Here is a 16,391-nt window from a genome sequence, read left to right as displayed (position 1 = left end):
AATTGTAGAATGTTTGCTATTATCAATAACTACATTCTAACATATTGGCTTTGATCTATGACTACATTCTAGAATCCTCACAAGATTCTCGAATGTTATCATCTTGACTTGAGTCAACATCTTCACTTTAACCTATGTCAACATTCTAGAATGGTGGTAAATTTTGTAATGTTGGTAACATTCTAGACATTCTGTCACTCCCTCTGGGATAAACACCACACCATAGTTCTTGTTCACTAATGTATTTATTCAAGTACATCTTAGTAGGCATGAAGAAATCCACCGCCGAAATGTCAGCATACAAATATACAAATGACATATAATTAGGAAACGCTGAATTGTTCTATAAATGCACATGATCAGCGATTTAAATGAACATACCTCGCTGGCTGCACATAACCAAGAGAGAAGGAAGTAGTTCAACAGGATAAAAAAGGAAATCTTATAACAACATGCATCTTCTGTCAGCATGAAAAACCCTCTTCTGCCTAATGCTTCTGGGGAGCAAATGAAAGGTTGATGTGCAGCAAGGAACATAAGTTTGGTTCCTACCAGATGTTATTACACACACACACACAAACACACACACAAAAAAAAAAAATCAATTCAGATCAGATCAATAATACAAATAACAAAAGTACAAACACTGACATTTTACGGCAGTTAAACTTGCAATATACTAAGATCTTTGAGTTTTTTAATTTACATCATCATCAAATTTCAGCTTTGAACTACAACTACATTTTAGAAAAATGGCAACATTCTAGAATGCTCATAAGAGCTTGGATTTGTTAATTAACATTCTAGAATCCTGACAACCGTTTTTTTTTAATCTTGGCAACATTAAGGTATGCTCTATACTGTAGAATGTTGGCTTTTAAACATGATTACATTCTAGCAACATGCCACAATTTGTCAACATTCTAGAATGTTTCCAAGATTCTAGAATGTTGCCAACATTGCTGGCTCAATTGATCTTAGCTTTGACCTATGACACCATGTTAAAATGTTGATTGAATTATAGGATGTTCACAATAGCCTAAGATCTTGGCTTTGTTTATTGAAAATGTTCCAGAATCTTGATATTATGATTTTTTCAGTAATCGAATAGCCCTAGTTGCCCAGAATTGAAGACAGAAAAAGCAACAAAACAACTTCCCTTTACTCATATTGTTGTTAATTTCTTGTGAAATATCGGGATTGTTTTCAATTAGCTTTAAAACATTTGAGCCTTTCTGTTTGGCTCTGAAAGACATGTAAGTTTATTCCAGTAAGAGACTCCATATTTTAAGCAGCAAGTCTTCCAGCTGCTCTCCTCCGCGTGAACTCATTAAAATAAATAAATAAATAAAAAAAAACTCAATAACTAATGCCATTAAAAGATTTTTTCTTTGAGTTATGTTTCATTTAAAGACAGCATAATTTTTCTTAAATGATTTAGCTTTTATATAAACAAAAAAATGAATGTTTGCTCCTCTATTTGGCAATCTGTCATGATGATGATGATTACAGAAAAGTCAGTGAGCTGAGAGAAAATCAGTGAGTGACAGAGAAACTAATGAAACAGGCTGAAACTCTGCAGGATGTACTTGTTCGGAAATCAGTGATGAACTTTATTGTAAAATAACAGTAAAAAAGAGCTATTATTGATTTTTCATAGTACGGTATGTCTATTGTAAATGCTTTTACCTTTAAATAATTTTATATTGGGAATAATATTGCACAACAACTGCACATTTGCTACTACACAGTGCTAATTTTGGACTGAATTTCACAGCAAATGAACAGTTTGATTATGATAAATTACATTTCTTTGACTGCTATTGGTTTACTGAGAAACTGCAAATTCATAACAGTGGAGCCTCTTCTGCAAGTGATGTACAGATTAACTGCAACTCTCTTTAAGAACTGACAACCACATGGCCTTTAGTAAGTCCTGACTAAGGGTGTTTTTCTGTTGGAAAAGTAGATAGGTTAACTTTATTTTTCTAAATAATGAAATAACCTGGAGAGAAACCAAAGGGAAATTCAGTCCCACAGCTGTGATTTAATGGCACAATTGAACAACATTTTGGTAGGTAAATGAGAACAAACAGAACTGTGAAGAAAAAGAAAAGAAAAGAAAAAGAAAAGCACCTACCTGCTAAATAGATTACCTTAATAGGTGAAAGAGCAACTAATGTAAAAATTAATCAACTGTTATACTAATTTAAACAAATGAATAACTATGAAAAGGCAATCCACCAACACGTAATGAAAGTTTAAAAAAACGGTTCAAATGTTAAGTTATACCACTTCAGGTTTGAAAAGCAAAGAAAGCGCTGACTATTCAGCTGCATGGATGAATAATGATAATAATCAGAGGTTAATAAATAGATTTAACAGTTAATTTATAAAAGCAGTGAGTAGTGCTGGTAGCGCTGAGTTTGGATGATCAGGCTGTCAGAGGACATCAGTCAAAACAACTTGGGCACCATTGATGCACTGTTCATGATTTGCTGCCAGAGGTCAATGCATCATTCGATTACATTTGCCAGAAGCAACTCTGAGTGCTCCATGAGTGAATCCAAGCAGAAATATCGTCCAAACACTACATATCAGTTTGAGATACATAATGCACAGGTCCACAGATAAAACTGCAAGAATGGTGGAAAAAAACCTCCTCTGTTTCTGCTAATGATGCACCACATCAGTGCAGGATTATTAGTTCACAAGTTTGAATTAGATAAGCTTGAGGGGAAACTTCTGCACTTTAAATGTCATGTCAGTGTGTGTTATTTACCATCCTAAAGGTGATACAGCGTTCAGACAGATAACTATAATAGACTTTGAATGGCAGCAAGCATCAGTGTTTGCAGATTATCTGCAGGCTTGCTTCACCGTCAGCTTGATGAAATATGGAGGATGATAAGAAACATGTTGCTTCTTTTCTTCTCCCTGTCAGTCCATATATCAGCTTTTGGTTAAAGTGTGCAGTCTGCTGTTTCCATATCTTAACTGATATACGGTAAAGTCTAAATGTTCACCACGCAGCAGTTCTCGAACTCACAGCTCTTGTGTTAATTCTTGTGTTGTTGTGGTCTTTCATAAACTGAGATGTGTCAGCACAGAGGGCTTTTTGTGATCAGGGCTGTGTAAAGATGTGGCGCTTGTACTTGCTGCAGCAGGTCAGGCTGCAACAACTTTGCCTTGCACAGGTTAGCATACTGCCTCAGCTGCGTTTAATCTGTAAGAGCATTTGAGTGAGACACCAGATTGTTTATGTAGTCTACTGAAAAGAGCTGGCACAAGAGCTGTGTGTTCAGAGAGGGAGGAGGGTAACTGCAGCTTACGATCCATCTGTCTCTGTTTCCCACAACTCAACATGGTGGCAGACAGCAAAGGGAGGCTGGGATAGACCCAAGTCCTTGTACTGGTTTAATTAAAACACATCATCAGAACCTTTTTTTTTTGGCACAGATCCTAATAAGCCTATTCAACATGTGATTCTACAGAAAAGATGGAGAGGAATAATAACAAAAAGCATGCAATTAAAAACTCATTTACTAATCAGCCAATTATTCATCAGAGGCATTTTGAGATCTTTCTTGTGAAGCCATGTGAGGGCTTTTCACTATAGACAGGTCCTTATTCACTGAGTGCCAGGACTGCCCTGAGGGGAAAATCAGGAATTGAATGAAATTAGATTCCTGCAGAAAATGCTCTTCTCAAGCACACGTAAGCTCTCCAAGAATTCTAAAAATAAGAAAAACAAGAAAACAGTCACATGTATTAACTTCTAGTTATGTTTTATTTAACTTAATTTTCTCTAACTCTTGGAAAAATGACACCTTTAAAAACTAAACATTTGCCAGTATAACAAATGATGGAAAAGAGTATGTGAACATGACACCCACAACTGTTACACCAGTCCTCAACAGTTCTGCTTGAAACCCCCCCTTCACGTCAGTCTTTCATCACCTCACACACTTTTTCATAACCTATTTAAACGCACACACATTTGTTGTTTTTTACTAAGCTTCCTCTCAAATGATAAACTAAAAACAGCTTGAAGAAAAAATGAGTCATTTATGATGTTGATTATGTGTCCCTGCATATGTGAGGGGAGATAAGACATTTTACAAGATTGAGAATTTAGACTGACTTTGTATCCAGATGTGTAACGGCAAAATATAGAGAATAAAAAAAAAGCTGCTAAAAAACTGAACATGAAGAGCTAAAAGCAAGCCAACTTTGGTTCATAAATTGACAAGAAGCCCTGAAGATGGTCATGTTTCTAAAAAATAAAATAAAAAAAAAAAATCTAAGCTTTCAGCTAGAAGTGCTCTTAGAGCACAAAGGTCAAATACAACAATTCAGGTAGGTAAAGAAAAAGAAAAAAGTACTCCTTTGCATTTTAACCATCAGTACAATCATTTTGGTTATGTATTATACTTTGGTGTCATATAAACTCCATCATGATGACAGTCTAAAAACAGGGAAGACTCTAAAAAATAAACCAAAGGGATAGAGTGGGGGAGTTATAACTGACATTTTGAAGTAACCTAAAATGACTTGAACAGGGCACCCAGAACATGTTCTTGTATATTTTCTCCTCTATATTGTCATGAAAGACCACCAGGGAAAATACTTGCATTTGCAGATAAAAAACCAGACTATATTCTGAGCCAGAATCAAGACTTGGTGTGATAAAAATATTAAAGTTGATACAAAGACTGTGCAGCACTGAGGGAAAGAGACTTGAAAAGATGCTGAACATTTACAAGAAGGCTGTTTGATGTTTAGTTTGCCTTGACAACACAGCACAGAGTGGCAGTAGATAGCTGTGCCTGCGCGGCTCTTTCCTAATGCAGTTGAAGCTTTGAAACAAAACTTGCTTGTGCCTATTTAATAAATAGTGGCAATGACTGACATTATCAGAATATCATTAATAATTAAAGTGAGAAAGTTTTCCCAAATTTTTTTCCTTTTTAAATTTAGCCAACAAATAGAGAAAAAAACACAACTCCATTATTTTTATTCACTGGCACAAATGTGCCTCAAGACTGAGTGAAATTTTACAATATTAGTGTTACAAGATTTTGTTATTTAAGACAGAAAAGAGACAATCAAGGCCTGTTTAATGTTGCTTCTCTCTTCCAGAAACTGTAGGAAACAGGATGTTTGTTGACAGCTGTGACCTATTGGACTCAGACATAAGCAGGACTAAACCAAAAAGGACAGGACTAACAGATTCTCACACATTCTAGTGAAGGAACAGCAGGGATTCTGAAGTTATCTTTCCAATACAGCTCATCCTGCTCCAGCTCTGTGATCCAAAAGCGTTTCAGAGGAGATACCGAGGACAACAGCTCACCAAATGCTTGGTTTGATCTGTACCATTTGTTTAAGGATCAAAGTTTGCTTCATTACTTGGTGCTGCTGTCAGAAATCTTTGCTCCATGGATCTGAACAGATTTATCTGACAACATATACAACAAGTTTGGAACAGACTGACACTAGCGTCTACAACCTGAGCAAAACATTTAGTACAGTAAAAGCTAAATTAAAGACTCACAATACAAACTCAAATCAGTGTATATATCACCTGTGTTTCACTTTCAGTTCTCACAGAAATCAGACCAACCACAAGTTTTGACCACCCCCAAAGGACATACATAAGAGACACAAAATATTAAACTTACCATCCAAAATAAAAAGTCTACGGCTACATCAACCAAAATCAAAGCTACAAATGACAAAAGAACATGATGTATTACTATGCTTTTGTAATTACTGCTCTTGATTGTACAGTTGTGTTAACAATCAAGTAAATATAAAGTGGTAACTCAAGGTAAAATCATACTTAGTATCTTATTTGCTGTTTTAAGAAAAAAACTAAATATTCCCCATCTGAGAGCAGAGACTTCAAAAGTGCTTCTGATTCTTCACTGTTAATCTGTCAACTTAAGTTAGCAAAATAAAGTTATGCACAAACATACACTGTGTTAGTAGGATGGAGAGCTGAAGTAGTTAATCCGCATGATTCTTTCTGTTTTTCTGACAAAAGCCTTTTTCCTGTGGACACTGTCCATGCTATTGCACAGTATGGTATATTTGTTGCCATGGTTACGCATAGCTGTACTGATTATGAAAGGAAAAAAAAATAAAAAAAAAAGGTCTAAAAGTTGTCTTTTACACTCACACACTGGGATTATGAAGACTTTTTGTGTCTTTGTCTGATCATTCCACAATCCATTAAAGTTGAACTGTGCCCTAAAAATGACAAAAACAAGCATTACGATGTGTGTGAAGAGCTAAGATGGTTTAGATGACTCTTGGACAAAAATCCAAAAATCCACATAGGTGAAACTTTAAGTTGACAGGGTGGGGGGCAAAATGGCAAAAATGATGACGGTGCTTGTGATGGTCAAGCGTGTTGTACTGCCAACTCCTGTCCAATGAACCTGCGCAGGCGCTCCAGATACTGGCTGTACAATTCAATGTCATTGTGTCCCGCTCCCTCCACCCAGAGAGGCTCCACGGCCTTGGGGCAGCGCTCGAACAGAGCTAGGCCATGTGAGAAGTCTATCACCTCATCTTCTGTCCCGTGGATGATGAGTACCGGAGAGGTAATTTTGGATACTTTCTCAATGCTAGAAATGAGAAATGAGGGCAGCAAATGTGTTAGAAATAAATGAAAAGTCAGTTATATAGCACTCATTTATAAAAAAAAAAACTAGCCCTGTAGATAATAAAAAGTAATACCCTGATGCTTTATTGTTATTGGTTTAAAAACTGACAGTAAAATATCTTAATGAATTTATTATTATTAAAGTAATCTATGGCTGAGTCATAACAGCAACACACTAGACAGTTAAAACTATTAATAACCTATTCATGGATGCAGACGGATAATATGTAAATTTAGGTTACGTCACAGCTGATTCCTACCACCTCTGCTCTTCACCCACTTATACCATCTGAGACTAGACTCACAGCTAAGACTGGCATTGGCTGCTGTTTAATTCAAAAGGCTCAGCCAGTAAAACTACAATGACACAGAAGGAGACCATAACCTAACAAGAAGCAATACAATAATCTTTGACAAGTCCTTGACAGCCATTTTCTCTGAAACAATATCATTTGGTGTTTGCAGTTAAAAACAATGCCAAAATCCAAGAGTTACAAGGAATGAGCCAACAAAATTTATACTTGTATATTTCATTCAATTTAGATATTACAGCGTTATTTTTTTCCCTTCTCAGTGTTAGAGGGTAATAGTATCTGGCAGCTTGTGAGGCGGTTTCTTTTGTATTCAGTCCCTGGCAACATAAGTTCATGAAGGCTTTATTCATTACAATAAGGGAAACAGACAGTCCACATGAAATCAGAATCAAGGATTTATAGATTTTTTTTTTAAAAACAAAACAAACAAACAAAAAAAAAAACAAAACCCATCAGTGTTTTCTTTTTTTCTGTTGTTGTTTTTTTTTACAAAACCATCAACACTACATGAAGCCACAAATAAAATGAATCAATTTGAGAACTACAATTGCAAAATATCACTACCTGGTATTCTACTCAAACTTTCTGGCAATGGCCTAAGGTTGCAGATTTATAGATCTTTGTCAAAGGTAGACTATTAACCTGAACATCAATGAACTGAGAACATCAACTCACATTGCCAAAGGATGATTCTGATCTTTGTTCCACTTTAATGGAAGATACTAATAATGGATTCCATTATCTCCAAAAATAGTATCAATCCTCCAATACTGATTAAAATTTCTGGATGATAGCATAGTTGATATAACATAGTTAATATGGAAACCGTTTGTTGGCTTTATATTCAATAAATAATCTTTGTGTATGTCTGTATAAAACATTTCACTGCTCCATTATATCCTTATGTGGACTGACAGTATATTATATGTGACTGCATTATTTGCAAAAGTAGATGAATATGCCATCAAACTGCACTAAGTTCATCCCTGAGTCAAAGTCTAACTTGTGACATTTCTTCAGTTAAACTCAGACATCGTGCCTCAGTTCTCATCTGTTGTTGGTCTGTGACAAAGAAGATCAACATTTTAACCAAGACGAGACAGAGAAACACAAATAATTCAAACTGCTACACAATTAAAGGAGCAATTTCTTCAATGCAGATATTTGTCTGGGACAATAACACTTGATTGAGGCAATTATCCTTCTTTTGCGAGCAGATCTGTAATTATGTGGAAATGGCAGCAGGCAGGCAAACAGTCTGTGTGTCAAATCTCTGTAATCCAAATGCATTACGTCTATATGAACAGCCTGTTTTGGTACATCATTACACATAAAGAGATAAGGAAGACTAAACACAAGAACAAAGTACAGCAATTAAGATTTAACCATTCTTTAAAGAAAGATTTCTTTGACGTAAAAGTGACTGCAGCACATTTAGTTTACTAAAGTCTTTAAATTTAAAATTAGGATTCTTGGAAAGTGTTCTTTTTTATGTTTATGCTTTACTGAACGAAACTTGCAGAACATTACACAAAGAGAAATGGAAAAAAAATTTAAAAAGGGAGACTTACTTGGGGAAAGCATCAAAGCAGTAGGTTTTCTTTGTTTCAGGAAAGGCCACTCTCATCCCAGATGTTAGCGGTGAGTGAAGAACCACAGCAGCGCACTCATACCGTGATGCCAGGTCAACAGCGGGAACTGTACCAATGCTCTGTCCGTACAGGATGATGTTCTCAGGGCAGATGCCATACCTGGTTAGCACAGAGAGAGAAAACGTTTTAAATAAAGGACAACCAGAATACTTTGTATAGCAGCAAAAATGTAACAATGATTAATTAATTCATGGTGATCCTAAAACATTTTTTTGCACAAATGTATCTCATATAACTCATTATTTGACTTAACTAAAACGATTAACCCACTTATTATAATTCTAATATTTTCTTCTGTCAGTAAAGTTAATCAAAAACCAGTTTCATTTAACTTATTGGATATCTAGTAAGTTTGGTTTGTTTGCAGTAAGATATACCTTCTGTAAATAACTCGAGGTTAGCTACCACACCTTAAAAACTTAATAGCAAATGTACTGAAATTGTGGACATAATAACCAAGCCATCTTTAGGCATGTACTGAAGACACACCCTGTTTGGAGAGAACATGACACAGTGCAGTGAATCATCCACTAAATGGTACATCTAGACTGATTTTATGATAACATACCGCGTACGCAGGGCATGCCAAGCAGCATCAATGTCTGCATAAAGATTCTTCTCTGTGGGTTTGCCCGTGCTGACGCCGTAGCCTGAGTAGTCGTAAGAGAAGATGTTGCAGTTGATGCGAGTGCCAAGGCCAATGTAGAAACTACTCATCTGGCCGAGGTCAACTGCATTGCCATGGGAGAAAAGCACGGTAAATCTGAGGGGAAACAAGTGTAAAAGAAATTAAAAAGATGTGACATAAAAGCATTTCATCCAAAAGCTGAATACTTTGGCTTTGTAAAGCATGTCTAAAAAAACATATCTAATAAACCTGCTAAAATAGATAGCTTTTGTCTCCTGGATGAAGTACAGGAAATGGGAACCTGACCTGACATCAGCCCACATCATCAATGGTAGAAATTTGACTGTTTTCTTCAGGAAGTCATATTTATGTTTATTCACAGATTTGTGATTAATCACTGAATATCACTTTCATCTAATTATCTGCAGTCTGTGATAGCTTTAGCTCACTGCGGCCCTGTTTCATTCTATTAGATCCCACTTTTTTAGTTAATTTCTTGAACTTGTGTTATAAACTATGAATCCTGTTTCTGTCAATTTGTTTTTCATTTCTTTTATGATATATTTTTAAATCATTTTTGTTCCAATTTTCTGCTTGAGGCTGACACCTTCTTTGCTCAATCTGCAAGTTTCCTTTCAACACTTTGTTTTTTTTTGTACCTGTTCTGAATTTTAGACACCGCTGACTTGGAACCAATTCTCCAGTTACATGGACATCATGCCTTACAACTCCTTTTTAGAAACTCTAAAAAGCAGAATGAATTATGCAAATCAGTGACTCTGTCCCTATCAAATTTACATTGCATTCATTCTTTGTATTACCAGCTGGGCATTAACACAAGGTACATAGACTAGAATATAAACCTGTTCATTTCTTTCTAACTGAGTTAACAAGCAAAAGGACAGATCAACAAAACAGGTGCCAAACTGATATTTCATATCTCATATTGTTTAATGTTTCCTATCATAAAGCTGTTTCCTATCATAAAGCTAAGTGCCAAACACGGCCAAGACTTGATTGGTATACCACCCTGCAGGGAATAAAAAAAAAAAAAAGAATAAAAAAAAGAAAGAAAAAAAAGGCACATAACTGATAATATTTTGTCTCTGACTCTGAACACTTGCATCTTGTCACTGACCATGACACACTTTTGTTATGATCATTATTATGAATACCAAAGACAGAGGACACTCAATGTTCAAGGTCCTACAAACCAGTAGGAAAATGAAGACAAAAAGATTTTCAATGAACAAATAATATATTTATGTTTTGGATGAGAGTTCTTTATTGGAAAAGCAGAAAGACTATATCTTAGCTGAGTCAACATGGAGACAAGGAAGGAGACCAGGATGTGTGTAGAAGAGCACTGACAAGAAATGAGGGCATTTGAAAACTCATGAGGAAGTGTGACTCACTGTCATGACATGAATAAGAAAGATCAAAACAGTTTAAGTATGCAATATGCCACAACCAATCACAAGATTTGCTGAATAATAAAGAAACCTTTCCCACTACTCACCTGGCATTAGGTGCGCAGCGAATGTACATACAACCAACTCTGTTGCCTCTGCTGGAGCGAGTAAGGAACACCTCTATCGTGTCCAGCTCTCTCTGTGAGTACTGAAACTCTGCTCTTTCTGTCAGGTGAAGCTTCCATCTCCCTTCCACAGCCCCTGTTCCACCACTTCCTGCAACTGATGCCCCGCTCCGTGCACGCACACTTGATGTCCCAGTTGCACCTGGTGCAGCAGGGCCTGCCTCTGGGTCTGGTAGAAAGGTGTAGGTGGGCTCCGGGGGTAGAAAGGCAAGCTTGGCTGCTATGCGACTTGGGCAAGGCGGGCAGCAGAAAAGGCAGCAGAGCTCACTGAGAGAGAGGCCATTCATCCTTCACTGTGCAGGAGGAGGACAAGAGGATCACTGTGCTAATGAATCTACACCATCGCCATGTTAACACAATGAGACTCTTATTACAATGTAATGTTAAAGGCACTTAGATTGACAGTAATGATAAACTTTTTTTTCACCATATTTGCAACGTGATTAACGCTACTAATCTAATAAACACCTCTAAACTCTAAAAATGTACTTATTTGTCTTGTCCTCTTTTTAATAAAACAATATGCCCAGTTCACTAATTCTTCTACCAAACTAAACTGAATGTCTCCACGAACTGACAGTCATCAAATGAGTTATTCTGGCCTCTGAGATCTGTGGCACTATGGGAGGTAGTAGAAAACATACATGTGTTCCATCCTAATAAAAACAGTAAAGATGTCTTGATTGAGTCAGCTTCAGTAACATAATTCCTAAAACTGATTCCATTACATTTTTTTAACTTATAAAGTAGGCAGACTTACCTGTTGTGCTGAAGAACTTTAGGCGTGCAGAAATTAAGTATGTTAAACAAACTAAAGAACAAGAAGGCCGTCCTTCACTTCTGCCACATTCAAATACAGGATACTGTTTAAGTGCGCTGTCAGCAAAACAAGGAAAAAGTACTGGAGCCTAGCGGCTGACAGGGAAATGTTATTTACAAACTATCTTCAGTGTTTTCTTTGAGGTGACTGAAGTCCAGATTCCATCCATTTTGTAGAATAGCAAACGAATAATCACAGATACGGTGTGCACTTCCTTAAACGTGTCACAGATAATTTAAAATTACGTTTTTTTGTTTAATTTCTATATATATAAAAATTTTATTGTTGTCGGTGAAGATATAGCGATTATAACTGAGTCCAAACACACTTCGAAGTTTTTCAATTATAGTCGAGCCAGTAAACATCAGCCTTCTCTTGTAACAATGAAAAACGGCGGATGATATATCAAAGAAAACGGCAGCTACACGTCCTATTATGATCTCAGGAAAAAGCTATTTGTCTGCGTACTAGCTAACCCTGGCTTAAGCTAGCTAGAAGACATAAACACGACTACTCCGAACAAACAACGCTTGTTCTTGGACAGCTGACGTAAAAAAAACTGTCAGCACAAAGTTTCCAGTCTTTGAATTTGTATCCGTGGATCCATTCTTGGCAGTCCTGGTGTCTTCTCTGACTTGCCTGATAACGTCCTTCCTTTTTAATTAATCCATGTACCTGCGGTGTTTTCCTATTTCTACACTGTTACACCGCTTCCGGAAGCGACAGCTGACCGGAAGTGACGTATGAAGTTTCCATTGGGCAAAAATTACACTGAGCGAAACTTTACTTTTTAGATAGAAATCAGCTCTCCCCTCAGTTCACTTAATAAAAAAAAAAAAAAAGAAAGAAAGAAAGAAAAAAAAAAATCCAAAAGAATGATAGACTTATCTGCTGTCCACACAGTTTTACAAAGATCATTTTATTCCTCTGACATTTGCTAGTTTTATGTCTATGTTTGCGCTGTACATATGTTATTGTCGATGACTTCCTCTCGTGTATTTTGCATTGTTTTCCATGTGTTGTTATAATAATTTCTCTTTTATTTTCTAGTTATGTTGTTTTTATGTTTGCATTGTTTGTATATATTCATGTTATTATTGTCATGGACTTCATTTCTAATGTACTTTGTAGTGGGTCCCATGTAATGTTATAGTACTTCATTAATAAGTAAATAAATAAAATAAAATAATAATAACAATAATATTAATAATAAAAGACATTGAGTGAAACTAGTTATCAGTTTGTGTGACAGTGTTGTAGATTATGATGTATTTGACCTGACTGTAAATTTTCATAATTAAAGAAAGATAAATTTGCCATTGTTCTTAAAGGATGTGTGTATCATTGACGTAGTACTAAATAATCATAATTATTAAGTGGCAGTGTTATATTCGAGCTACTTTTTCATTAACAAAGAACAAGCTCTATAATCATTTATGTGCAAGTCAGCTAATCATTACCGTAATCCTGACCAACACCTGATCTAAAGGCAAATCGAAAGTATTCACACCCTTTACCGAACTATAAGTTCAAATTCCACTCTGTAAAAGAACTGTAATGTCTGGAAAATGTTCAAACGTGTAAATGTGTCTATAAACTTTCAGCATTAATTATTATGCTTATATATGTGACGCTGTTGTTGCAAATAATTAATAGTGTGAATTTTATTAGTTGACTTTTTCTATTCAATCTTTTTTTTTATGTTTTGTTTTTTGGTTTGTTAAATTTAAGAGATTAAACAAAAATCTAGTCACTAGAGCTGTCAGATATTATCAAAATACATGCCAGTTTTCAGATTTCTTTGGTTATCAAATAATCTTATCAGCTAAACTTCTGTAACATTTTGTTGCATTAATTCCAATACCACCTTAGTGTAAGTCATCATCTGAAATGCTCCTTATTTAGATTATAGTTAATAATTTTATGTTAGGCAAGGCAAGGCAAGTTTATTCATATAGCACAGTTCATGCACCAGACCAAAGTGCTTTACATGAAACAAAGTTAGAACCAAGTGCATGAGTGTTGTGTGTGTTTGAGTGTATGTGTGTGAGAGAGATTATGATCTGGTGTGTGTTTTTAAAATAGGTAATGTGTGTTTTTATATAAAGCACTTTGTGCTACCTTTATATGAAAAGTACTTTATAAATCAAGTTTGATTTGATGATAAAACATTAAAAATATTACAGCAAGGTGCAAAAGAAACATTAAAAAGAGAATTAAAACCAACTAAAGCGAATAAAAGAGATGAAAAATAAAGTAATTTAAATGAAAAATAAATTTAGTAGACATAAAACAAGCTAAAATAAAGAGAAACACACTAAATACAGACAGTAGGGTAAACCAGTATCAATGGTTAATGCATCACCATCATCATCATCAACACTATCGTCAACAATGTACATATGCAAGAAAATATACTGAAAAAGAAAAACTCAGAAGAAAAGCAGTAGCAAACAAAAAGAGTTTTAAGAACCAATTTAAAGGAACTAAGGCTCGGAGAAGCTTTCAGGCTTTCTGGTAGTTTGATCCAGATATTAGAAACATAAAAACTAAATGCTGATTCTCCTTGTTTGGTCTTCACTTTTGAGATGGAAAGCAGACATGACCCAGATTATCTTAGAAGTCTTGGTGGCTCATATGGCATTAGCAGATCATTCAAAACCTCGTACTTCAGCAGCAACATTTTAAAATAAATTCTTTGGCACACTGGAAGCCATTGTAGAGATCTGAGCACTGGAGTGACGTTACCTCTTTTTTGGTCTAACCAATGTGAGGACATGAGCAGCAGCTTTCTGTATGAGTTGGAAGTTTCTAGATATATTCTTTAGGTCAAAGAAAATCATTTGATCACGGCTTCAATTTAGTTTTTAATTTAAAGCTCAGAGTCCAAATTGACACCAAGAATTCTGGATTGATCTGATTTTACCATTGCTGACTGAAGCGGGGCAGTAACCTTTGGATGCTCATCTTTGGTTCCAAACTCGAATATTTCAGCTTTATGTTTATTTAGCTGAAGAAAAATTTGACACTTCTGCACACACTTAGGTACAAGTGTTGATTTGACCAAGGTACACTTCAGCTTTGTGCAGGACCAGAGTCCCATGATGAGGCAGTAACATAGAGCATGATTATGTTAAGATACTTTGTTTGTTGCCCTGATATTGGGAGTGTGTAGATGCTGAACGATAAAGCATATCCCCTCTTTGCAACTAAAGCTAACTTTGTGATTCTTTGTTAAAAAAGATGTATAGAAATGATAGGATTAGTCTTTACAACAACGGATGTAAAATTCAGCTGCATGAGATCACTTAACATGTTATATAACTGAAACTGATCAACAGATTATTTCTTTGTAAACTACATATTTGACTTAAGTTTTCCTTGTGTGTTGATTTTCTTCTGTTTGTAAACGGCTATAGGTGTTAATAAAGTATTTACTTCAGCCTACACCCTTTTGGGTTATCTAGTTCATCTTGTTATTTTGTATAAGTTTTGCTCATGGCGCCATAGGAGGAACCAGTAAACATTAAACAAGAACAGAATCACTTACTGGAAAATTAAATGTAAGTGAGGTATTGCTGATGTTAATAAGTTTACCTGTGGTTTAACTTTTTCTTAAACAAAAATGTTGATCAGATTTAGAGGGATGGTGTAAACCTTTTAATAGTCTGATCAATAGCAAAATGCTACATTTACACTTAATCTGACTGTTGGTCTCTTATTAGAAAGAATATGGTCTTTGTGTGCTGGTTCCAGACATGTGAAACAAAACCTTTGGAAATCGCACCACTCAGTATATTTTTATTTTAACTGAATTCTCTGCCTTCTGAGTTTCATCCACAGACCCCTGGTCTGCTTTCACCAGACATTAAAAAGTAGGCTTATGTGTCTTGAGTGGGAAAACGTTTGTTCTTTTGTTATAGTTCCTTTAGATTAGTAAGGGCCACTTATCACCCGTTGAAGGACTTTAATTTTTTAATGAAAAGTTTCACTTCATGTTAATGTAACATTTCTTTTTCTTTTCTTTAGTCAGGCTTATGTTTTAATCACCATTCAGAATGATTTCAGTCAGACTGAAGAAGTATTTATAAACACAGCCATTGTCTTCACAGTAGAAATATGGCTGAGAAGTCTAAACAGGCCTGTTGTGAGAACATGTGGGTCAACTGTCTAGGAGCTAATTTCTGACCTTGTGTAAGGTAATAAGTCCCCATCATAGCTTAAAATAGGGAAGTGACTGATAACATTGTGTAAACTTAAAACTGATAAACAATGCAAATGACTTCTGTCACATAACTGAATTATATACCCTTTTACCACTGCACCAACAATATTACCTATCCAATTTTTAAAATTCTATGAATTTGACTCAGTATAAACAGGTGGATATTTTGACATGAGTGGCTGGTAATATTGTTACCTAAAATTTTATTATGAACAATAATATTAGATCTTTTCATCAACCTGTTGCTGACATAACATCGTTTATAGAACTCAGTGCAGTGAGGTTGTCCCACCATCACCACCTCTCTTCATAAACGCTTACTGTAGTGCCAAGAATAATAGAAACATCACTGCTCTTTACATGAAGAAAAATCCAACAATTTCCTTTGAACAAACAGCAACAATACACAAACAAGAATAGTGTGCCATTGTATTGGGCGATTTGTAGCTACTGTGTTTTGCTGAATCTGTGAATAATATACC

General features: G+C 35.5%; 1 protein-coding gene across 2 annotated transcripts; it reads right to left on the bottom strand.

Annotated features, from left to right (window-relative positions):
• Positions 1-3,771: 3,771 nt before the first annotated feature.
• Positions 3,772-12,448, bottom strand: abhd17ab (abhydrolase domain containing 17A, depalmitoylase b). 2 transcript variants are annotated; one of them, XM_042005697.1, is made up of 5 exons: positions 11,400-12,448; positions 10,787-11,334; positions 9,208-9,402; positions 8,559-8,738; positions 3,772-6,635 (listed from the first exon to the last, which is right to left on the bottom strand). In XM_042005697.1, the coding sequence occupies exons 2-5, from the start codon at positions 11,149-11,151 to the stop codon at positions 6,410-6,412; spliced, it is 966 nt and encodes a 321-aa protein (XP_041861631.1). In that variant the 5' UTR covers positions 11,152-11,334; positions 11,400-12,448; the 3' UTR covers positions 3,772-6,409. The 2 variants fall into 2 exon arrangements, with proteins under 2 accessions (XP_041861631.1, XP_041861630.1); XM_042005696.1 differs by having other exon boundaries at positions 10,787-11,157; positions 11,625-12,444.
• Positions 12,449-16,391: the final 3,943 nt, after the last annotated feature.

The sequence above is a fragment of the Melanotaenia boesemani genome, chromosome 14 (assembly GCF_017639745.1).
Source record: "Melanotaenia boesemani isolate fMelBoe1 chromosome 14, fMelBoe1.pri, whole genome shotgun sequence".
Taxonomy (NCBI): Eukaryota; Metazoa; Chordata; class Actinopteri; order Atheriniformes; family Melanotaeniidae; genus Melanotaenia; species Melanotaenia boesemani.
The sequence above is the reverse complement of the archived record's forward strand: the minus strand, read 5'-3'. Positions and strand labels throughout refer to the sequence as shown.